The sequence below is a fragment of the Lycium barbarum genome, chromosome 6 (assembly GCF_019175385.1).
Source record: "Lycium barbarum isolate Lr01 chromosome 6, ASM1917538v2, whole genome shotgun sequence".
Classification (NCBI taxonomy): domain Eukaryota; kingdom Viridiplantae; phylum Streptophyta; class Magnoliopsida; order Solanales; family Solanaceae; genus Lycium; species Lycium barbarum.
Genome location: NC_083342.1, coordinates 118,837,256 through 118,862,288, shown reverse-complemented (window position 1 = coordinate 118,862,288; position 25,033 = coordinate 118,837,256). Strand labels below are relative to the sequence as shown.

The 25,033-nt window shown below is 34.5% G+C and overlaps 3 protein-coding genes across 3 annotated transcripts; 1 reads left to right on the top strand and 2 right to left on the bottom strand.

The window, feature by feature from the left end:
- Window positions 1-4,026: 4,026 nt before the first annotated feature.
- On the bottom strand, window positions 4,027-7,029 carry LOC132645858 (pentatricopeptide repeat-containing protein At1g06270). Its single transcript, XM_060363095.1, has 2 exons — window positions 6,812-7,029; window positions 4,027-5,499 (listed from the first exon to the last, which is right to left on the bottom strand). Exon 2 carries the CDS (start codon window positions 5,272-5,274, stop codon window positions 4,279-4,281), a length of 996 nt encoding a protein of 331 aa, XP_060219078.1. The 5' UTR covers window positions 5,275-5,499; window positions 6,812-7,029; the 3' UTR covers window positions 4,027-4,278.
- Window positions 7,030-9,797: 2,768 nt separating this feature from the next.
- On the bottom strand, window positions 9,798-12,505 carry LOC132645857 (uncharacterized). Its single transcript, XM_060363094.1, has 3 exons — window positions 12,365-12,505; window positions 10,456-11,447; window positions 9,798-10,104 (listed from the first exon to the last, which is right to left on the bottom strand). The coding sequence occupies exons 2-3, from the start codon at window positions 11,240-11,242 to the stop codon at window positions 9,986-9,988; spliced, it is 906 nt and encodes a 301-aa protein (XP_060219077.1). The 5' UTR covers window positions 11,243-11,447; window positions 12,365-12,505; the 3' UTR covers window positions 9,798-9,985.
- Window positions 12,506-13,388: 883 nt separating this feature from the next.
- Window positions 13,389-18,983, top strand: LOC132644507 (uncharacterized). Its single transcript, XM_060361099.1, has 6 exons — window positions 13,389-14,003; window positions 14,066-14,600; window positions 14,691-14,791; window positions 14,954-15,139; window positions 16,433-16,478; window positions 18,922-18,983. Exons 1-6 carry the CDS (start codon window positions 13,389-13,391, stop codon window positions 18,981-18,983), a joined length of 1,545 nt encoding a protein of 514 aa, XP_060217082.1.
- The last annotated feature ends 6,050 nt before the right edge of the window (window positions 18,984-25,033 follow it).

Genomic DNA, 25,033 nt, shown 5'->3' with positions numbered 1-25,033 from the left:
ATAATGACTGAAACTTAATGAATTTTTAAACATGTTAGAACTTTATGAGAAACTAGTAATCTTATCCGCGCTTCGCGCGGTTAAAAATTAATGCTATAATTTGTATGAAAAAAATTAATATTTACCATCAATTTACCATCAATTAGGTGTTCTATTACATGAAATGAGGAATATATATTTTTTTGACATAAATAGCTCGTGCATCAAAGTTGCCAAACTCTCAATAATAAAGTTAGATTCATGCATCATCGCTTATACTCACAAGATAAGATACATCTTGTATAAAGATCATTAGTCATATCTCATTATCATAAAATTGAAAAGTTCATTCGATAATACCAAAAAAATAAAAAGAATTGCAAAATGCGATTTTCTTAATTATCTAACATATATTTCGAATGAACGAAAAAACAATATATGCCAATGAATCCTAAAGAAAAGGAAAATATCATCAACTTTTATTTTAATCTTTATAAGAATTAATACAATTAATTGAAGCATAATATAAAGGATATTGGTTGGTGGAATGGGATACACAAGAATAACTCATGAAATTATTTTATCTCACTTTCTATATGTATAACTTATCCCATGTGATCATTTTTAAAAATGGTGGGATAAAATAATCTGAGACTAAATAGTACCTATGACACCGGGGACTAAATAGTACCTATGACCAAACACATAATAAAATAATCCCATGAAATATCTCGGGATTGTTATCCTTATCCCACCTACCAAATGGCCCCTAATGGATTAAAGGGAAAATATTAATGGACAATACCTTAGTTTTAAAAAACGGTATTCTTCACATGCACTTCTTCTTTTTCCCTAAAATAAAATCAAACTTTTCAGAAGTAAAAGCCGAAAAACAAAAATCACAATTTTGTTTCACGTTTAAACTGCAAGAGATCTTGGAATTTCTCCAAAATGATTAATGAAGGACTTAAATTATAATTCCATGTTTTTTTTTTCTTCGATTCCAGATAAGTTCCATTTAATTTGAATGATATTTTCCTTTTTTTTTTTTTTTTTTTTTTTTTAAATTCCACTCCCTTAGCTGAATGCTTATGCTCTGTAGATCTTCCTTCTCAATGAAGTTCCAGCTGAGATTTGTCATCATTCTTTCAATTAGAAGCATCCACAAGCTGCTGGGGATTTGATTGTTGCTGAGCCTGTAGCTGATGTTGCTTCTGTTTTTTGTCCGAATTTGCTCTTGTATGTTCTCCTTGGCTTCGATTTATGTTGCCCCCTCCTCTCATGTTTTGGATTTGTTGATTGCTTTCCTTTGTCTTCTATTGCTTTCTGGGGTTGTTTATGTTGTGCTGGATGCTGTCCTCTTGTAGTTGTTTTTGAAAGAATCTTCACTCTGTGCTTTGTTGTCCTCCACCTCTGTATGTCCTTTTTCTGAGATTTCAGTCTGTACCTTCGCTTCATACTAAATTCCCATGATTGTTGCTCAATAGTATGAGCACTTAACAGTGCTAAGATCAACCATTGAGTTATTCTCAGGTAAACCAGCATATTGTTAAAGGTATTGTAAAATCTCTGGACTGTGTTCTTATTTCTTCCTGCAAAACAATAAACAGTGTTAGTTGAAAAGAGGTTTTCTATGCCCTCTTCCCTCCACGGGGTTTGAGTAAGAGAACCAAGGAATCTCCTCCTTCTCTCCCACCCTGCTGTCATCTCTTGCTTGGTCTGATTCTCAAGTATGGCAAGTTTAGTTTATCATTGTTGATCAGCCTTCTGCCTTGAGCACATGTAGCACATAGCACAGAGCAATTATAATTCCATGTAGCACATAGCACAGAGCAATTTATTATTATCAAAATAAGCCGGCCAAACATCTAGCATGGCCTTATAATTATTTTTAAAAAGCATCACAAAATTCTTTAAAAATCTAAATGCTTTCACATCTTTGATATTTTATAAATCAACTAAACAACTTCTTTTGCAACTAAACTTAGCCAACATCTAACATTGTCTTACAAACTTTTGAAAAAACCATACCAAATAATTTAAAACTTCCAAATGCTTTCAAATACAACAAAAATTTAGATAATTTCATAAAGTGAAAAATAGGTTAAGCAATTGCACACACAAATTGAAAAAATAAAAGAACTTGAGAAAAGAAGATAATAGTTTGTCATGAAGCCTTGAATCACATTAATAGAGAAGTGCTATGAACACCACACTTTTTGCTATGAAAAAGTTCTCGCGATCGACCACCAACTATGTGGAAATGCTAATATTAAGATTAGCTTGATTAGGAACTTCAAAAAAAAAAATACCGACATGAAGGTTTAAATGCTAGGTAAGATGCATGTTGTACACTACCCTAAAAATCTAACATCGCAATGAAACAAAACTTGTCAACATAAACGTAAGAAGGAGGGAGAATTTTCCGTAGCAATTAATATAGTCCACTTTCTATTTCTTGCATAGGCCCTCAATATCCGGAACTTTTGACAAAAAAAAAAAAAAAAAAAAAAGGAAGGCCAATGAAGTATCTAAAAAAAAGGCTTTCACAAGGATAAGAATCTGCGATAAAATATCATACCTTCTGAATTATAGCAGGTCGAAGTATATATAAGGGTGTTCATACGTGCAATTTATCTATCCATTCATGACCATAAAGGAAATTTTTTCCTCAAACCCGATAGCAGAAGGATTTTCAATAGCATGCCACAAAACCTCACATAGTTAAATTTAATATTCTATGGAGGCGAGATGCCAGAGAATCATCTACAAATCATATCAACGTTCGAAGCACTCCGAATATATATCATAGAAATTTTATTTCATCTACAAAAGAATTATGATCTATCGTTAAAGTACATTAAAAGAAAAATATAAAAAGAGATTTGCTAATCACTCTTACATACCTCAACGATTGTGTGAATAAAAATGGCCATCCAGTTGAATCTTTACAATTCTCATATATTATATCTCTTTACTGCCCTCATAACTTTTCATTGCCTCAAACCTCTTCAATATTATAATTGCAACCGTTAGACGTTTCACACTCTTAATTATTTTAATTGCAACCATTATTTCTATCACTAATTACTACTAACGTGTAACTTTTTTTCCATCCAACTGTTGCAATTTTCCTGTAGAAGTTTTTAAAAGAAACTAATTAAGAAAAATAAAAAAGAGGCAAAAAAAGGAGAAAAAAGATAAATAGAATCCTTGGCCAAAGAGAGGTGCCACATCACTCTTTTTTTGCCTAACTTTATATTATATATAGATATAGATTTTCTAAAGGATATTATATACATGGTTTATTAAATTGTTTATGTATTTAGAGAATATATGCATTGTAAAACCATTTAAACTAATAATTCGGCTTAAGAAGTTTAAAACTTGTAACGTGCATTTTTCTTTTTTGAAAAGTGGTGTCATATCTTTGTCGCTTTGTTGAACTGTTAAAACTTAAAAGTATAGGCATAACCTAAAAGTTACATTGATTACTCTTTTTTCCCGCAAAAAAAAACATTGATTAGTTTTTCTTTGACCAAAAAAAAAAAAAAAAAACTACATTGGTATTAGACAACACTGTAAACCAAATATGATTATTAGAATAAAAATTAGAAGCACAATTAGTGTCGTAATAGTGCTCTTTTATAGTGTCTAAGGTCGCTGTTAGTACCAACTATTGGTTCAATTTTGTCACTGATGAACCCGCTTGTTCAAATTTCTGGGTCCGCCACTGGCCATGAGAAACCGTTTCATTCGCATACCAATGGAGTTGGGTTCCGGAAATCCAAACGGCAATTGGTTTCTATTTTTTAGTATTCAGTTAGGAAACAAAATACAACAAATTCTCTTTTTCCGCTCTAAAGACTGAAGTCTACGTCCAAACAGTCATAATATATAATTAAGTAGTATAATTTTTCCAAAGCTATATATAGGAGATTAGATGTTTGTAACATAATTCAACTAACTTTTCTGTTTTTCATTAACAATTAAACCGAGTTTACTCATATGAAGTAAAAGGTCACGCCACTAAATGATACTCCCACAGAAGCAGAAACTGTATAATTTTTTCGTCTAACACATAAAAATGCATAAAGAGTTTTGAGTTTCATAAAATAATCAACAAATAAAAAAGTGATATACAGTACTGGTTCTGAGAGGACTCCCAACGGAGGTTCTGAAATTACAGTCATACTAGTATAACCACATGCTCCTTCAATCTGGATAATGATCTTGATCCCTTTCTTTAATTCTTTATGCCTCTCTACAAAGCTTATTGTTTCACATGTATGCACGAAATTATGACCTTAGTTCTGCAAATCTCTGCCTCACAGCATTGGCAAGTTCCCGCTCACCAATATTTGCCAGGCCTTCAACAACCTTTTGCCTGCACCTTATATATGGTATGAAGCCTCTCTTGGTCATTTCTATCACAAATTTTCCAGCCAAAATAAATTGGCGGTTCTCTAAGCACCCTTCAAGGACTAACTCGTAGCACTCGAACCCAACATGCACCCCCTCATTTTGTAAAAGCTCAATTACTTCAACTGCTCTCCATATATCTTTGTTCGCCCGTATTGCTGCTAAAGCTTTCACCAAAGTTTCTTTTCTGGGGCTCAAGCCATATCTCACAACCATTTCATTCAATGTCTCTATGATAGCAGACGTCATTCTTAGCTCGGACAAGTTGTCAATTAAAGAACCGTAACTATCCAAATCAGGAATACAACCAGCACGGGTCATGCCCTTCAATACATTAATTGCTTCATCTATCTGATCGACCTTACAAAGTGATGAGATCAGGTAATTGCAAGTACCACAATCAGGGGTATATCCAATATCCTGCATTTCCAACAATATGCTTGAAACAGAATGAGATTTGCTCCGACGTTCAAGCCATGCAGTGGAGAGTAGGAGGTGAGTTTGAGGTACTGGAAGGCAGCCGGAGCGAAGGGTACGCTGGAGAATGGCAAGAGCAAGTGGGAGAGGATTTGAGCTTTGGAGGGTATAGGAAAGGAGAGAGGAATATGCAATTCCAGGGCGAGACCGAGGCCTGATTGAAGTAAAAGATTGTAAAATTTCACCAACAATTTGGACTCTTGTGTTTTCACGGACGGTAGATAAAAATAAAAAGGGATTCACATTATGGACTTCAGAGGAGTTTAGAACATCAGGAATCTGTTGATATCTTTTTGCTTCCACCACAACTTTAACGGAATCTTCAAGCATTCTTGCTGAAGAGACAAAAGAAAGACAAAAAGGACGAACAGACAAGTGCAGCTTTGCAGCTGCCATCACCCAATCCGGGTTCTTCTTATCTTCTTTTCCCTCTCAAGTGTAAATAAAATTAGTCAAGCTACGTGTGAGCTTGCCAAACACCACCAATAACATAAAAAATAACAGGGTAAGCAAAACCTGCAAGGCTAGTCTACAATCGAAACTAATACTGGAAGCTGTTTTTTTTTCAATTGGAAGGAACAGCTTAGCCTGGCTCAGAATTAATGCTTGAATTAACCACACCTGCAGAAGCGGTAGAGGGTTATGAGTGATCATATTTTATGCAGCAGCTGGACACATGATAGCAAAATGCATGAAGAGCAGAATACATCTGATAATATTCATTGTCGAATAACATCGTGCAGGGAACAGGCATATGAAAAGAACTAAAAACCAAAAAAAAAAAAGTCCTGGGAAATATGCAAATACATTATGCCGAAATTGCAATTCACGAAACACAGTTCAATTTTGTTTCAACACTCTATCTATAACATACAGGCAGAGAAAACACCATAATCAAGCAAACACCTCTTGTTGAGTCGCGGGTTTCTCCTTTAAGACCCTGCCTTGTGTAGGCAGTTCAAATTGTGGCTGATTAAAAAAAATAGTTTTTCGTTCTCAAAAAGTATTATTTTCGTTAGTCGGCCAATTAATATTTATTATATAAATTTACCTATAATTAAATTATAAATAATCTGATTGTGTAAATTATCAGTGCACAAAACTTATACGTTGTGTGTAATATACAATTTAACTTAGTGAGTGTTCATATGGTCGACTTCAACTTGTTCATCCTTTCTATTTAAGCATCATGATTCAAGATGCATAAACGAAACCTTTGTCAATACAAATATTAAACTTGTCTTTCTCTCATGAACCAACATTACAGACTCTGAATTAACGGGTCCACCCGCTCAGAGGCAAATCTAGGATTTCTGGAGCATGGGTTCACCACTAAAAAAAAAAAAAAGAAGAAGAAGAAGAAAATGTAGTAAGCGGGAATTGATCCCTAGTCCCCAAGGTAAATAACTCAACTTTCAACCAAGTGCACCATTGAGTCTTTTGTAGTACGTGTTCCAGTAAGTAGTATTATACTAATTTTAGAAAATATATACATAAAATACCTAGATGTGTTCAGGTGCTCCAAAAACAGTGCCTAAAATCGCCCCTGCACCGGCTCCATTTCAAGTATATTTCTTATTCATCTTATTTTTTGGAGCTAGACTTTGAAATAATTCTTAACTCACCTCGCTCCCTTACGTATGATTCTTAATTAGTTGGACCTTAAACCCTAGTCTAGTGCGAATTTACTATTTGAATTTTAATGTCCAATCCTCGAGGGTACTTCTTTCTGAATTTAATTCAAGGATCCTTCCCCAGCCCAATTAGATGAAATTGAAACCCTATTAATCTAACTCCCTATGTATCACATTACAAAGACACTAAATCAAGTTGAATCAGGAAAACGGTCTAAAACAGGAGCAACAAATTGATGAAACATTTACTAAACTAACAAAAAATGAAATGAAGTAAGATGAACGTAGAGAAACTGGACCTTTATGAAAAATTTCTTAGAACTTTGATTGACAAGAACCTCTCAGCCAGCAGATAAGTACAGCAAACTTTAGACGATGTAAGGTTGTTTGGTGTAAGGTGGCTGCCGCTGGTGGTGTTTTTGTGGTTTGAGAGGATGATGGAGCTATTTGCGGTTGTCTAGAGGGTGGGCTTTTGCGAAACGGAAATGGTCTCGTTTTCATATTGCGGATTCATTATAATTTAAATTAAAAAAATGGTTTTTATAGTTTTTCTTTCTTTCGCAAAATAAAACTCATAATTCAGAAATGCGATTTTTTTGTGATTTAAATTATTTTTCCCAAATTAATCTTATTAAACCTGAAATAAAAGGAAAAATGCCAAAATTTGACCTAAAAGAAATTTTAAATGTTAAAACGACATGTGAGAATGAGATTATTCGGGCATGTGAAGAAATGTGCAGATGTCCTGGTAAGAACATGTGAGAGGTTGGTCATAGTGGGCTTGAAGAGGGATAGAGGTAGGTCTAAATAAGTATTGAGTGAGGTGGTTAGGCAGGATATGACGCTATTTCAGCTCACCGGGGACATGACTCTTGATAAGAGGTGTGGAGGTTGAGAATTAGGGTAGCGGGTGAGTAGGTAGTTGGACGTATTTATTTTACTTACAATAGAACCTTGTGGTCCAGCCCTTTCCCAGACAGCGCATAGCGGGAGCTTAGTGCACCGCGCTGCCCTTTTTACTCAGAGTATTGGTATTATTCCTGTTTTTTCTTATTTTAGATTTCTATTACTATATGTTGTTCCTTTAGCCTCGATTATTTGATTATGTTGTTTTTTATTTTGCTACTGACTCTTTTTATCGTTCTTTGAGCCGAGAGTTTATCGAAAACACTCTCTCTATCTTTTCAATTTCTCTCTATCTTTTCAAGGTAAGAGTAAGGCCTATTACACTCTACCTTCCCCGAATCCCACTTATGAAATTACACTGAGTTTGTTGTTGTTGTAAAATGGTATAAAAAATAGATACTCACACTTTGTAAATCTAACTAGCTACCCCATATTTTGCCAACAAGAAGAGTGGGGATTGTTTTTTTATATATATATATACGTGCGTGCGCTAAAAGGGTTGGTAGTACCCCCTCCGTTCATTTGTACTTGGGCCTCATTTGTTTGCACTTATTGAAAGATTCAGACCTTAGGCTATTAATTAAGTTCATTTGTTTGCATTAAGGTCTAAGCATTTATTGGGTCTGAATAGGTCTTAATCATTAAGATCTTAAACCAAGTCTTAATATTATTAAGAGGTATTCTTGTATGAATTTTTTTTTACCATAAGCTCCACCCCCAACCCCACCCCCTCTACCTCAACCCCACCCCCACCACCCATCCTCCACTCCAACCCATCCCTACCCCCAACCCTCAACCCCACCCTCCACTCCCCACCACGCCCACCCGACCAACCTCTATCCCTCCACGACCCACCCCCACTCTCACTCTGCACTACCTCCACCTCTACTACCAACCCCACTCCACACCACCCGCACCACCAACACCACCCCCACTACCTTTCCCCAACCACCCACTACCCACCCACCCCTCCACTTCCACTCACCACCCACCATGACTACAAATCATCTCCACTATTACTAGTGAACATAAGTGTTTCGTTTTTTATCAAATAATATTTTATTTTATTATATTTATTTTTTGATATTTTTTATTTGAATTATATATTTATTATGTTTAAATGAATACATTATGCACATTCAGATGTTGAAAAATAAACAGTCTTAATCATTCAGTGTTCAGACCTAGAGACAATATCTTAATCATTCAGATGTGCATTCAGATTCAGACGTCTTAATCTTAATGAAAACAAATGAGACCTTAGTCTATCATAAAATTAATAATTTTTTTCTGTTTTACTCTTAACATCAACGATTAGTTCCCAAAATTATTTTCCAAGAATTTTTTAAATTCCACTAGTCATAAGTATTATAGTAAAATATGCACTTCATTTGATATTTTCTTAAGGAAGTGCAAAATTCATTGTGGATAAATAAAGGTGAACGGATAAAGTAATAAATTTTGAGTGTTAAAAGTGGATGATCATATTTACTCCCTCCATTCATTTTACTTGTGCAGTTTGGACTTTGCACATTTGTTGAGAAATAATAATTGATAAGAGTATTTTATCACAATAATCATATTCATTGATGTTTAGTTTTAAGTACAGACAACAACAACATACCTAGTGTGTGTAGTCTTAAGTCTTGAGAAATAATTTGGGGAAAAAGTAATTAGCGTTAAGGGTAAAAAAAAAAAATCTCTTAATATGCTAAATATGACAAGTAAAAGTAAAAATATATGTTTAGTAGGCATTTGAACATGAGATGAAATCAGCGTTTGGACATGCGATTTCATCTCATGAGATGAAATCCCAAATCATCCAAAAAAAAATATGATTTGGGATTTGAAATCATGATTTCAAAAAATATAAATATAAAATTTGACCCATACGTTTATATTTTGTAAAAAAAGACCCATAAGTTGATAGATATATTGTTCGTACCATGTGGGAGAATTATATTAAAGAGTAGTTACATTACTAATCATGTTAAATTTTCCTTTTTATTGAATTAAAGTTTGATTAATTGATATTGTATTTTTTAGAAAGACATTCTAGTAGCGTATTAATTTTATTATGAACTATGATTTACTCATTTGGTAAGATTATATGAGAATTGAGAAAATTTTGATGATTTTCACAACTTGTGAAATTTTTATGTTTATAAAAAAAACTGTAACTTAAAAAATTTAAATTGCATGTCCAAATATGATTTCATTTCATGAGATAAAATCATATTGAAACGGCTCCTTAATACGAGAAGTAAAAGTGAAAATATTTATCTACTTTTCGTTCCTTTAACCATTTTTTCCTCTCCTTCTAACTTTGTCTTTCCAAATGCCTTAGAAGAATACAAGATTGCTATAAACATGAAAATATTTCAAAGACACAAAATTGACAATTCCTTCAAGTTCTGAATTTCTGATACAATTTTTTTTTTTTTACTTTTTCCCGAGTGTAACCCCGGAAAAAAAAAATCCCCAAGTATGGGCAACATGAATTACTAATAACTAGTTTAGGAAGATAAAATACAGAAATGGAAGAAAAATTAACAAAATAAAAAGATTCATCGTCTCAATAGGATGCTGTAAGAAATGGCCCCAAGAGACAAGAAGTAGAGTAGTTGTAGTCTTGGAAATGAAGATGCTCTGTAACTTTCAGCTAAGTTTATTTCTCTGCCCCCAGCTGCAAAATTCAACATAAACACACTATTATTCTAGAGGAAGAATTCTGAATCATGGTTAGTCAAATACATTGCTGCTTAAAGCATTTCTGACAAAAAAAAATATTTTTGAAAATAAGCAACAACAATCCAGTGTGATCTCACAGGTGGGTCTGAAGAGAAGGGGATAAAGGTACGCAAACCTTACCCCTACCCTAAGAAAGGCAGAAAGGCTGTTTTCGAAAGACTTTCGGCTCAAACACAGGTGAAAACAGTAATAGCAGCGACAAGCATAAACAACACCAAGATAAAATTTTGAAAATAAGCAAATTTTAAGAGTGTGGCCAAACACGAAAGTATGTCTCTTTACTTACCACAATCTCTGGTAGAATTATTAGTGATTGAGCAAATGCACTGTGCCATCTCAGTCTCCACATCAAATCCACAAGTTCCACCAGACTTAATACACCGTTCACATCCTGTATCCGGCACACTAAAAGACAACTTCATCCCATAAAGCCAATCCAATGGTCCAACACCCGCTAATTTATCCGTATTATAAACACTCGTATAATGCGAGCAATCCAATATATCCATACTCATATACTTCACCGTTTCGTAACCCGTGAAACAACAACCTGGCGTACTATTCGACAACATATGAAACAACTTAAACGAAGTGCACGAACTATAAAGCTCGTCACAAGAATGTCCTGAGAAATTAAAACATTGTGACTTGTAATGGTTAAGTACTGGCGAATCGATTGAGCAGTTGACGAGGATGAATATTGTGTCGGGTGAAGGTGGTATTATAGCTGACTGAATTTCGGACATTTTGAAGTCGTGGTGAGGTTGTAGGATTGAACAAGTGGACATTGCAGGATCGAATATTATCATGGTCTTTTTTTCGTAGTCTATTGATTGGACTTTGTAGTTTCCTGATGGTGTAAGGTAGAATAAATCAGTGGCGGAGCAATTTAGCATGTGACGATACTGTGGCGCGCCACAACCATCGTCAATGCTAAACGGGTAGTTTATAGGAATGTTGTTACAGTAATTGCGACATGCTGAGTGAATTTGTAGGGATTGTGAGAGTAGTAGCAGAATGAGGTATATTGTTAGATGGTTGAATGTGAGAAAGGGTGATTTTTGGTTAGCCATAGATAAGGTGAAACCGTGAAAGAAGGGACTTTGTGAAAAGGTTTTAGATATAATGTGCTACACGAGGTAACTTTTTCACACGTAGATATCAAGATTTGCAGAAAGCAAATGGTGGGCAGCTGTCCGCAATTTTCTCTATGAACAGTTGCTTTTTTGACCGTTGCGCGCCGTTTCACACTTTCACTGGCTTTTTATGGGCTCCACACTGAAAAAAAAATCCAAGTATTCGATGATCAAGGAAAGAAGAATTCTTTTTTCTTCTTTAAAGAAAGGAATAAAGGATAACCCCATTAAATGTCTTTTCTACATTTATTTTCCTGATTTCCGTTTGGCCAAATTGCTGACCATAGATCATATATAGTTGAGTGTTTTAACAGTTTTTTTAAAGGGGAGAGAGGGGAACTAAATGGTACAATTTTTAACCATTAAGGATGAAGGTAAATGTATTTTTTGGAGGTAACGCACATGACAATAGCTAAAGGGCCAAAGCAATTAGATACAGGGATTGAAAGAAAATGAGGCAATCAAAAGCAGCAGTAGTTTATGATAATGTCTCACAAAGAGACATCATGTAGGAGCTCAAAGTCAAAGGAGGAGTCAGAATGTCAGATAATATACACAAATCTACTTACATTTACAGATATCATACTATATAGTCCATGATATTGGTGTCACTACCTTTATACACTAAAATCGGCAACTCGCGTTATGTCCAAGATCTGAAAAAGGATTGAATCACATTTTAATCTAATATACGCAGCTGGTTAAATATACTTCAGTAATTACGTACCACGAGAACCAGAGTTTTAGTCCCTCCGTTCACTTTTATTTGTCCACAGTAAACTTTGCACACTTTAACAATAAATAAAGTGCATATTTTATCATGATATCTATATTGAATTTATAAAATGATTTGGAATGAGTATTTTATGCTAAGGCTAAAATAGAAAAAATATTTTTTTTTCTTAATATGCGAAAATGAACAAGTAAAAATAAAAATTTATTTTTGAAATAGTAAACAAGTAAAAGCGAGCGGAGATAGGCTTGAGTCACTCACTATAAGGAATTCGGAAATCCAATAAGATATTCTAGAGTGATGTACCCCTTTAAGTGAGAAATTACCTTTTCAACAAATGCCCTTTTCCAGGCAACCGTTCTCTTTGCTAAATTCAGTTCTCTGAGACATGTCTTCCTCCAGTTTGAAACTACCTTACAACCAATTGACTGATATAATTCTAATTCATTTCCTTCTGCATATTCAAGAAACAAAAAGAATTCACTACGTGTTCTTACATATGTGGTAGCTTTCTACCATACAGTAACTTAACCTCTATCTTATAGTCTTATTTTGCTGGCTGGCAGGTCAAGTATAATAAATGTGATCCTAAATTTGACTCTGCTAGTCGCTGAGTCATCTCTTTTTACTCTTCTAAGTTCGGTACAGGAACTGCCTCTGACCTTTTTCATCATAAATTTTTTCTTACATTGTTCTTTGAGTATAAAACTCTGATTAATGTTGAAAAACCCACTCACAAAGCACACATTTTGACCCATCAGTTTACATTTACCAATTTAAAAAAATGGAAATAAAAAAAACTAAACCAATAGAAAATAACAAAGAAAAAGAGAAGTTCTTTACTTATATTAGGTGGGCCGGTAGTCACCATAGGCTGCCTAACCAGTTCTAGAGCAAAGAATGTTGATACCAATTATCATCATCCATTAGAGATGGATGAGTTTGAGCGTACGAAGAAGAAAGAAGACAATTCGTGTCACTTTGAGCTCCAAAATAAGCAATGAGTTGTACAGTGAAAGAAACAGCCACGTGGAGATAAATGAGCCATTGATCAAATGAAAATAGATTAATCTTGTGCGTCCATCTGTGTACAGCTGTTGTACTGGAATTAGATTTATTGCTTTTGTAATTATTTTATTCATGCAATAGCAGATAGACAAGTGTAGAGAGTTTGCTAGAATTAGATGCTTTTCTTTCCTATATATGATCGTGTACAGTGAATAATTAATACACAGAAAATTCTGCAATTCTCATCATTCTCATTATTTCATTCCCTTTATGGTATCAGAGCAGGTTTTCTAAAAGATCCAGCTAATTCACTTTTTTCTTTCTTCCTGAAATTCATCTTCAATGGCTATTGAAGAAACAACTCACATCACAACCACACCTGTTGCTATGGATTCTAGCAGCCCTCTTCATCTTCATTTGTCAGACTCTCCAGGATTGAACTTGGTTAACTCCACTTTCGATGGTAGAGAATATGGTGGTTGGCGCAGATCTATTCTAATTGCTCTTTCAACAAAGAACAAAGTGGGGCTGATAGATGGAACCTGCAAGAAACCAAATGCAGATTCAGCAGATTTCAAGCAATGGCATAGGAGCAATGACATGGTGCTATCTTGGCTACTAAATTCACTCTCAAAAGAGATCTCAGATAGTGTGATATTCTCAAAGAGTGCAAGGGATCTCTGGACTGATCTAGAGGACAGGTTCGGACAGTCGAATGGAGCACAACTATATCATCTACAAAAGGAGCTAAGAGACTTGGTTCAAGGAGAAAATGATATAGCAGGTTATTTTACTAAACTCAAGATACTTTGGGATGAACTTGACACTTTGAATGCTAATACAAAGTGTGGATATGACTGCTCTTGTGGTGGAAAGACCAAACTCACTAAATCTCTACAGGATGAGAAGTTAATCAAGTTCTTAATGGGTTTAAATGAGTCCTATGCAGCAGTTAAAGTAACATGTTAATGATTTCACCCTTACCTAGTGTCAATCATGCTTATGCATTGCTGATTCAGGATGAAAGGCAGAGAGAAGCTTTTGTGAGCAACCATTTTTCTACAAGGTCATCTTCTTTCCATGCTTCAGCTTCAACTCAGTTTGTAGCAAATCAGAAGTATGAAAGGCCAAACCAGTTTGCTGGAAATCAAAGGTATTATGCTGGAAATCAATCTGTGGGAAACCAAAAATATGGAAATTATGAGTCACGGACTGGAAAAGGAAAGATGGATGCAAGAAGGAATGACCAGTTCTGTTCATACTGTAAGAAACCTGGACACAGTATTGAAAAGTGTTACAGGATCATAGGTTTCCCAGTAGATTTCAAATTCACCAAGACAAAGAAGGGTCAGTCAGTTCAGCCAAACATCAGTAGTAACTCAGCTATAGGAGAAGGAAGTACTTGCTATTCAAGTAATCAGGGAAATGGAATTTTTGGACCTCAGCTTTCACCAGATTTGATTAACCAGCTCATTCAAATGCTCAACAACACAAAAGGAGGAAACCAGGAAACTACAAACACTGAAGCAAATCCTAAAATTGTGGCTTGTGCTGGTAAAACTGATCCCATTAGATAGTGTTTAACTTGTCTTAATCATCCTTTTATTTGTGCTAATCATGTTAAGTCTGATTCTTGGATTATAGATTCAGGGGCCTCAGAACATATGGCCTTTGATCTAAATTTATTTTCTAATATCATCATGTTCCCAATTCTTATAACAGTTACATTACCTAATTTACAAAAGGTAAAGGTGACACATAGGGGGACTGTTTCTATCCTAGACAATCTTATGTTACAAAATGTCCTCTTCATTCCAGACTTCAATTATAACCTTCTTTCTGTTCACAAGATTTGCATTCAGTATCATTGCAATCTAATTTTTTCTTCTCTAAACTGTGTCTTGCAGGCCCCTTCACTGAAGAGGCCACAGGTTCTTGGTAATTCAGAAAATGGGTTATATCTTTTGAAGACAAGTGATCAAACATCCAAGATAGAGTCTAGAAATGATGTTTCAATTTCAGTCTGTAATAAGAACTCTAGTGTGTTTCCTTTTTCTACTTCAGTTTCAGTGTTGCCTAATAGTAATTTTAATGTAATGTTATGGCATACCAGACTGGGCCATCTTCCTTTTTCATCTATGAGAAATATCAATTCCTGTTTCAGAGATTCTTATTCAAATTTAAAAGTTCCTTGTGATGTTTATGCTACTGCTAGACAGACCAAATTAGTTTTTCCTGTTGACACCCAATTTTGTCCCTCCTTTATTTCAATTTACTTCCTTGGGCTTCTAAATTTATTGACGAGCTAAACACTTTATTTTCACTATTATTTTTTATTGCTACTATTATTAATATCATTACTTTCATTTTCGCTATTCTACTATCAACACTACTAGTATTACTTTATCACAAATTTTAAATGGTTCGTCATCATTTTAGGATTTGCGCTCGATAAATTAATTTTACTTTATTAAATCCTTTACTTTCTATATATTAATTACTATTTATCTTCACATAATACATATTGTACTAGTTACTAGTTATTAAATTAGAAGCCCGGGGATAATTAAAATGAAGGAAGAAAAGATCCATGATTTGCAACCCAATTCGTCAAATTGAGCCCAAATCATGGGCCAAATGAAGCCTTTCATCAGAAGCCCACAAGCCTTTTTAAAACCACCCAAATTATGGCCCAAAACGATCAGTCCACCACAACCAATTCGGTGCCCGATCCATTATCCAATTACACGACCCGACCCAAACGAAATAAAACATTTCAGCCCCTTTACAGCTAAACCTAATCCCTTCTTCAACAAAACAGCCGCAGCTCTCTCTCCCCCCATTCTCTTCGTCATCTTCCTCTCTCCTCCATTTCAAGTAAAATCCAAACCGTGCTCAGCCATGGCAGAGTTTTGTCATGCTATTTTCGTGCAACATTTTCGTCCTTTCCCCCCTCTCTCTCTCTCTCTCTCTCTCTCTCTCTCTATCCATACGCTCCTCTGCCATCTTTTTCTTCCTCCTTCCATTTCAAGGAGTGGTCCAAATCTTTATCACCATGGCAGACCTTTGCTATTCCATTTCCGTGCAAACACCTCCTTCTCTCCTCTTCAACGAGCCTAGTCAACACAAATGGCCAAAAGTACCTTTCTGAATTTTCTGAAACGAATCAACTTTAGAAATTCGAATTTGGAATTCAAACGGCTCTTTCAATTTATGTTTGGAGCCAAAAATCTGGAAGTGAGGTGAAACCCTAGTCATTTTATTACCTATATAAATGTCTTATACTCCTAGCCGAAAGGGGGACGGATTTTTTTTACAACACTCAACATTTTTCTATTTTTCCTTATTACTCTAAATCTGAATTTGTTCGAATTCTGTCTTGTTAGAGTTCTGATCGTGACTCGAAGCCCCACTTCACTGCGCCATCGACAGGTAAAATTCGATGCGATTCTGATTTATGGTTTTGTTAAGATCATGTTCGTTTAGAAAAATCATGGCTTAATGCCCTGCTACTACCATTTGTGATTTAAATATGTGCTACAGTTGATGTTGTTTTTTTTTAAGTCTCTTAAAGGTTATTGTTTGACTGATACGGAAGTCATGTTCTTATTGAAGTGTAACTATAAATATTTGTACTAGAATTCCTATTTCGGGTATTGCTTTAACCATAGTAAGATTTGTTGAAAATCACGACAGTTTAATGTAGTCCGGAAGTCAGTCTTTATGCATTACTTGAGACACTAAAACCTTTACCATTTGACATAGAGTGTTTATGTTATCTATTTCCATGAGTTGAATAGTTTATCCAAACATCTTATATGTGATTTTCGATCAATCTTCAAAAAATCATGATTTAAAATTCAATATTTGTCATATTAGATTGTTGACACCCAATTTTGTCCCGCCTCTCCTCCAAAATACCTATTTACGCTTCTAATATTTTTAGAAAATTAAAAAATATATATATTTATTTTTTACTAAATTATTAGCCTCTTATCAATACCGGCACTTCATTATTCTATTACGATTACTATCATTATTATTATTATTATTATTATTATTATTATTATTATTATTATTATTATTATTATTATTATTATTATTATTAGTACTATAATTCACAATTTTTTTTATCATTTCGACATTTTACCAGCTTACGCACACACATCGCATTTATCTTTGCATAATTAAATAATAGTATTTATTTTACTGTGGATTTTCAAAATATTATTGCACGGCTATTACAACGCCATTTTTTATCTGAGCATTAATGAGCATAATCTCATATTGAGCAATATTTTAACACAAGTTATTTCGTGCACTCAGTCCGTATTTCTGATTTATCGGACCCCGAATCAAAGTCCAATCAACTCATAAATGTTTTTGACTAGCCCATATTTTGATCCCAATTTTTAGACCAGTCCAGGTTTTAATTCATTAGCCCATTCTTTTAATACCCGGTCCAAAATTTGACCCAGTCCACAAATGGACTGGGTCCAGCCCATTCCCGTTTCAGAATAAGGGAACCCTAAAGGGTTTCCCTTCACTTTCCTTTTCCTTTTCTTTTCTCTCCGCCTCTCTCCTCTTCTCGTTCACCCCCGCCGCTCCCCTCTTTTCCGATCCGCTACCCCACTCCCACGCTCCTCGTCCCCACCTCGCCGATGACCCCCACACCGCTACCCCACCACGCTCCTCGTCCCTACCGCGCCTCATCTCCCTCTCTCCACTCATCTTTGTCCCCCCACGCTCCTCTGTCTCCCCACTTCTCTTTGCCCCACTCCTCTCTTCCTTTCTTCAGAACAAAACCAAAAAAAAACCTATAAAGAGTTGTTGAGTGAATCGTTAAGGGGGGAGGATTTTTTGGGAGCTTGATCGGAAACCCCCAAAAGAGCGAAATCTTTGATTCAGAAAGTTCCTCAATAACTGATTTTCGGTTCAAGGAATCCCTTGCAAAATAATTTCTTTTTAGCTGTCACAATATTATCTAATATCGATTCAAAAAATACCAAACGTTTTTTTGGTTTATTTTCTGTTGGCTGTTTCGAATCCGAGAGGATATCGACTTAGAACTTGGTGGTGTTTCGAGGTAGGTCGGAGACTCGAAGCCTCACTTCGCTGCACCCGAAGAAGGTAATTCTCCCTCCCTTTTTTGCTTTATATATGTTTTCTGCAATCGTCGCGTAGTTTTAAACATGCGGATTTAGTTAGGTAAGTTGATTAGCATAATGTTTATGGCAAGATTTGAGTGTTGTTAAGCTTTTAAATTTTATTATCGGCATGTGTTAGTTTTGCTTTCATCTGCTGAGTATGTAATTTAAGTTTCCTGTGGTTAATTAGCTTGTTGGTTTATTTATGCTTAATCTTCATTAATATGTGTGGAATTTGCTCAATCTGATTCAAAGGTGCTTGGCAGCATATGAACTAATATATTTGCTTAATCTTCTCTTTGGCTTAGATTGATGTGTAAATTGATATTGATGCCTAAGGCGTGCTCATGTTTGTTTAAGTTAAGTTCAAGGTCACTTGTAAACTATGATGTTTGATAGACTGGCATGGTTTTTCTCTGCGATGGGTTGGTTGAGCCATTGTTTGTTTTTTTTTTCCAAAATATGTTGTAGATACTAGGATAGCATCTTCACGCCTACTGGACCTGAAACTGAATTCATTGGAGTAAAAAATATTTACTTTGATTCAACAAGATGCACTAAACCTTTGCATGCCTATGTGGTTTTTTTTTTGTATTTTTTTATTTATTATAAGCCTCGGATTGTATTTTCAAAAGAGCTCCAAGCATTTTAAAGTCAATTCAGCATCTGTGGACTTGTGCTCTTACTTTGCTGAGTACTGTAATGGTGATTGAAGCTCCTGTTGGCAGGATCTGTTAGTCATGCATCAGATAAACCTGTGGTTTTACTTGGCTATAGTAACAACATTTAGTTTAGGTTCATTATTATCCCCATACTAGTTTAGCAGAAGTCCTATTGGTACAATTGCATATGTTTATTCAGATGTTTTAGTAGTTCAATAAAGAATGTGAATGTTGTTTCAGTTTAGTGTCTCTTTCATATTAAGTTTGGCATAAGCATATTGACCCTTGGTATCTCTGTAGTTGTTGGTTTGATTTGAACCTTGTTTGGCAGTTGTATCATGGTAACCTCACTCAAAATTATTTGATTGCAATATGTTGTTAAGGTCAGCTGGTAATAAAAAAGGAAAAAATGAGTTTCAACATGTTAGATTAAGTCATAGTCCAAATTTATTTGTAGAAGGTCCGGCAGAGTCGAACTGTGATCGTAATGGTCTGAAATGTGATTTGCGTATAAATGATAGGCTCTTCTTTTAAGCCATTTATTTGCCTTGAGCATTGAAACAGAATGGAAATTATGGTGAATAAATAAATGTATACATCTCTTAAGTGTAAATATCTTGTTCAACAGACTTCAACATAACCAGTAGTTCCAGTACTTTTTTTTGACATCAGGAAAATTCATTTTTGAACCAAGTAGAACTTCTAGGAATCATTTCATCTATGGATTATTGTTAGCCCTGTTTGTATTTCCCACATCATGTTGTATAAGCTAGAAATGACATGTCAAGATTCTCTCTTTTCCAGTCAACTGCTGCTGGTAGGCTTTAAAACAGTAGTAAAAATGACTCTAAATTCTAAGTCTTTAAATTTCGGACTGATCTGTTGCTGCTTGATAAAATCATTGTTATAGCTTATTGTTTTGGTTGTTGAGTCTTAAAAGGAAGAGCAAAGTTTAACCAGAGATGGGATCTTGAATCTTAAAATCACTAAAAATGAATCATCTGATCACTGATCGCTTAAAGTCTCTACCCTTCAAAAGCAAGACTGATTTCCTATCCTTTGCCATATCTTTTAGTTTATAGCATGTGCAAGTCTTGAATTTACTTATACATTTCTTGGTATCATTTTGAACCTAGCTAAAACTTGATGTTGTTCTTATAGCATGACTGAATAATTGAGCCTGTCTGCTGGTGTTTTTACCAAAACATGATTAGTTGAATAAAATGTTAAGTTAAATGAGTGATGAGTTATCTGAGATTGGTATAAAGCCTATTTGATCATTTGTTGACTTAGACTGATAGAGTGTGATATGATTAAGAGAAATCCTGGTCTAATTTGGAGTAAGCTTAAAATGCCATCCGTGATAACGATATATAGTGTCATTACGTATGCTTAAGAGTTAGTTTAAAGTGGGACCTGAGTATGCTGAATTTGTCTTAATGTGGCTGTTCCTATATGTGGCTGCCTGTTACTATTATTTACTACAACATACCACCGACGGTTTGCTGTTTATCTGGTTGAATTACTACTGCTATATATCCCTTTGAAGGCAAAAGAAACTTATTGTTTGAAACCAAACCTATATCTGGGGCCATGTCTTTGGCTAGACATTGTTTGACTATTGTTGGTTGTTGCTCAATTGTTATGGGCTGCTGCTCAGTTACTCTTATGGCTGTTGAAACTCACTTTGTGGCACTTCCCTGTTGCACTTTATGTTACTTTGCTGCTGTTCATTGCTGCTACCTAAGGCTGCTACTTGGTCTGCTTGCTGGTGTTATTTCTTGCTAAAAAATGAACAGATCACTATACTAAAAAAATAAAAAATGAACACATCCTGTACTTGGTCAAAGATCGTTGATTCGAACATGATACTACGCTTGGGTCGATGAAGAGTTGTCTAACTTGAGGCCTCACTTTTAAAAGAGTGGATTTCTATACTCGATATTATTGAAAGGAATAAATATTCTACTGAAAAGAACAATACTATATTTGATCCACACCACAAGTTTTTAGTAAGCAGCTGTGTCTATCTACTGCAATGTCTTATATATGAGTGTTTCGATACAGTTGATGCAAATCGCTGTTGCAATTTTAAGTTTGCAACTCTGCACTTGGTTTGGCAGATCCTACGTCGTAGTATAATTAATTATGTATTTCAGTTATTTGTTGATCTAAATAATACTATCAAAGCTCGATAATGTATACACGCACGCCATGTACCGTTCTGTTTATAAGATATATATGCATATACACCAGATATAAATCTAATATACACAATCTACCAATCTGTTTCAAGTTTATTTTTTTTTTACGTCTAGTCTTATTATTGATTATATACTAATCCTTTTTCTTTTGTTTTATGCATGATCATCGCATACGAGTCCGAGAGACTCGTTCTTCTCCCGCATTCTGTGTTGGGCTAAAAGCCCAACGACGTCTCCTCCGTATCTGGTTCTACCCGCAGCAAAGAAAAATAGAAAGACATAAAATTTTCTGGGTCAAAGCCCAATAAGCAGCAACAGCCCGTAGCCGCAACATATAAAATTTACTGGGCCTAAGCCCAATCACACGCACAGTTCCAGCTTTTGGGTTTTAAGATGGACCAGATCCATTTCATCTTTTCTTTCTCTCTTCCTTATTTTGTTGTTGTGTATTTATATTTGCGTTGTATGACTAACCTTATCTTATTTTTATTAACTTAGATGAATCCTAATGAATTGGTAGATTTAGTTTTAGTAATGGGTAGTTAGTTTAAGGAAGACTAACCGTCAATTCCATAAATTTTATTATTTTCTTTTTATGTTAAAATTATTTATAACGTCTAATATTTATATTTTATTTGGAATGATTGATTCGCAAAATGATATGACTAATATTTTTATCATAAACGTTTCAAGACGTCATTAATATGTCACTATAAATTCAAATATATTTTATAGGAAACTCATTCAAGTTGAAACAATCATGCATATTTTTAAGCTAAGCATAATTAATATAACATATTTTAAATTCTATTTATAAGTCTAGATTTTTCTATATTGCTACATTCATATAACATAAGTTGTTCAAAGTTCAAAATTGCTAAATCTTTTTTTTCAAAAGCTATTGTTTATGGGCAAAATATCATAATTTCATACGAGTCTTATCTTCAAAGCATGTATTATATTTTCATATAAAGTCTTAGCAATATTTAAGCTTTATTTTAAATAGCATTTAAAATCTTCTTTATGCAAATTATTATATTTTCTGTATTTTAAACAACATTCTTATATTTTCCTTAAAAACTCTTAGCAATATTTCTTAGCCATTTTCTTGAAATTTAAAGCGTCTTATTTAGCATTAATTAACCTAAGTTTGGCCGGACAACCGTAGTTAGCGGATTCTAAAGGATGCCTAACCCCTTCGCTTTAGGATAATATAGAGCCCTTATCTAGAATCACATTGGTTAAGCAGACTATTAACGGAGGTTTAGTTTTAACTTTGCCTTAGTTAACATCTAGGTGTCCTAATTCACCGTCAAATTAATTAGGTGGCGACTCCTTAAGTAAAAAATCGGAATCACCAATACGTCATACTCCCTAATTTTGACTCCGGTTAAAAGGGGGTGTGACATAGATCATACTCTGGGTCTTGGGATACTTTGCTTGATTTGAGTATGGACAAAGTGCAAATCATATGCTTGAATAAGGCTTTAGATACCATGAATATAGGTTTCCTTTTCTATTTTTGCCACATTTTAGAAGTTATCTCGGTTTGACAATGCTACTCGCTTCTTTGTCCAAAACAGTGAGTTAGACTTTCTTTTCCTATTTTTTTAGAAAACATATGTTTGAAGTTTTGTTTGTGGTTTCCATAATTTTGACCAGTATTAAAGTAGTGAATCCATGTGTATTGTCTTCTGCATAATACTAAGAATGCATGTTTTCATTTTCTTTCCTTACGGTCACTTTAAAAAGAGTATCTTTTAGGTCTTATAGTCTGTTAAAACTTAATTTCTGAACATGTTTAAACGCAAACGAGAGTCAGGACTATTTTAAAACAAAGTATATGATGTTAGTATATAAACCATGCTGTTGGATTTTTGGTTGTGGCTGAATGTTAACGTATCTCATGGATTTGCGCTGTAGTTCCTAGTTCCATTTTATCTCCATAGGATGTATGTATCATAGTTGTTCCCTGCCATTTTCGTTCCTTGCTTGAGTTATGAAAAGAGCATGAATAAGTTGAATTTTCTTTCAACTATAGTATATATATGGCTGTAGTTATACAGCTGCTTGTTTGAGTTATAATAGCTAGAATAAAGTCATGTTCAAAGTATGGAGATGGGATACTTTAATTTTATGTTAGCCTCTATTTCTAGCACAGCCTCATTATTTTGAAATCTCTGAGATAATTAGCTGTCTACCGGTTTGTTCTATAAAAGAATAGACGCTGTCTTCGCTAGGTCTGCCTTACCCGTAGTTGGAATGGCCACCAGGTTTAGTACATATCGTTGTCCTTTAAAGAAACATTGGCTGCATTCGGAGTTATGCTAGTGGCTGCTGCGTGTTGTCTATTGTCCCTTCCCCGAGACTGTCTACAGCTGTTTTTCAAAGGATTTTTCTACCTGTCTTAATTCTTAAGCTGATAATCCATTTTAATTTGTTTGATTTAAATAACTCTTCTGTTTCCACAATGAACTATATGAGGATTATTGGGTCACATACCAATGATTTGTTTTGTGTATTTATTATCATATTAAAGTTTGTTTCTCGCTTCTAATCCTTTTCTCTTACTTTGTTTTGCATGACAACACCGGAGCCGAAGAGTTTCACTTTGGAACTCGACGTCACCCCGCAAAGGCCTGAAATGGGCATCTACATCCTCTTTTACGCCTCTTGGTCCCTTGAAATGCTTCTGAACAGAAGGACAGAGAGCGGGCAGTCAACTGGCGAATCATTGAAATTTCGTTTTTCCACCAAAGCCAAATATGGCTTTACTCCATTCCCTCTCATTCGCTGGTGTTGCTTGTTGCTAGAATGTGTGCTATATTTTGTGGTGTGATTATTAATTGTCGATGATTCTACTTTGCTTAATTATGTGAATCTTTTCCCCCAAGTTGATATTAGAATACTTATTCGATCATATAGGGATTTTATTTGTTGAAATTAGCTAATATTTAATAGATGGACTTATCATATAAGTTGAATAAAATATGATGTTATTTTAAGCCTTAGCTTTCTAACAAACAGAAATGCCACGATTTTTTACACTAACGTTAGCTTTGTTTGAAAAATACAGACCAAGTAAACTGGTTCTTTTCATGGATAACTTTTTTACTTTAGCGCTTTGCCGACATTGAAATATGTGTTTGTTAAAACAATATTTTCACAGTCTATATTGAACTAATAGTCTTTCTGTAAAACCTTTTAATTTGTTTATTAACACTAATCTTACAATAACTCTTTTAATTTGTTAGTTAGCATAATTCATTTTCTCCAAATATTTACAAAATGTTATACATTCCACACTCTCTTCAGTTTATTTATAATTAAACTCTTTATATAAATTACTATTTTTCTACGAGTCCTAATTTAACTCCCTCTATAACTTTAGTAATACCTACAAAAAAATATTTTCATAGATATTATAAACATTACGTCTATATTCTTAGCCTAATTAAATTTGAGTCCGGTCGGTTAACCATTATTAATGGAACTTAGAGGATGCCTAATACCTTCCCTCTAGGTTAGTTGAACCCGTACCTAGAATCATTTGGTTTCGTAGACTTTAAAATAGAGTTGACTTTAGATAAATAACTTTAATAAACCTTAAGTGTCCTAATTCACCGTAAATAATTAGGTGGCGACTCTTAACTTTAATTAACCCCGGAATTACCGGAATGTTATAAACTATTTTGACTTCGGTTAAAATAGGGTATAACATTTCCAACTAGTGTTATTTCTACTAGTTCAATTTTTGAAATGATACATATTGATACATGGGGACCTTATAAATCCTCCACCTATGATGGATATAGATACTTCCTCACAATTGTTGATGATTTTAGTAGAGGAATGTCACGACCCAACTCGTGGGCCGTGACTGGTGCCCGAGCTGGACACACATACACACCTACTTACCAAATCGACATAGCCATATCTTATTCATATCCAACATATATTAATTTATACAGATA

What these genes read in the sequence shown, in the direction of transcription:
- LOC132645858 (XM_060363095.1), bottom strand. Translation starts at nt 5,274, where the DNA reads ATGGCAGCTGCAAAGCTGCACTTGTCTGTTCGTCCTTTTTGTCTTTCT.
- LOC132645857 (XM_060363094.1), bottom strand. Translation starts at nt 11,242, where the DNA reads ATGGCTAACCAAAAATCACCCTTTCTCACATTCAACCATCTAACAATA. An exon ending in TAATTCTACCAGAGATTGTG is followed by an intron (nt 10,105 to 10,455) that starts GTAAGTAAAGAG and finishes TGAATTTTGCAG; the next exon opens with CTGGGGGCAGAGAAATAAAC.
- LOC132644507 (XM_060361099.1), top strand. Translation starts at nt 13,389, where the DNA reads ATGGCTATTGAAGAAACAACTCACATCACAACCACACCTGTTGCTATG. An exon ending in CATTACCTAATTTACAAAAG is followed by an intron (nt 14,792 to 14,953) that starts GTAAAGGTGACA and finishes TGTGTCTTGCAG; the next exon opens with GCCCCTTCACTGAAGAGGCC. An exon ending in CTTCACTGCGCCATCGACAG is followed by an intron (nt 16,479 to 18,921) that starts GTAAAATTCGAT and finishes TCCTGTTGGCAG; the next exon opens with GATCTGTTAGTCATGCATCA.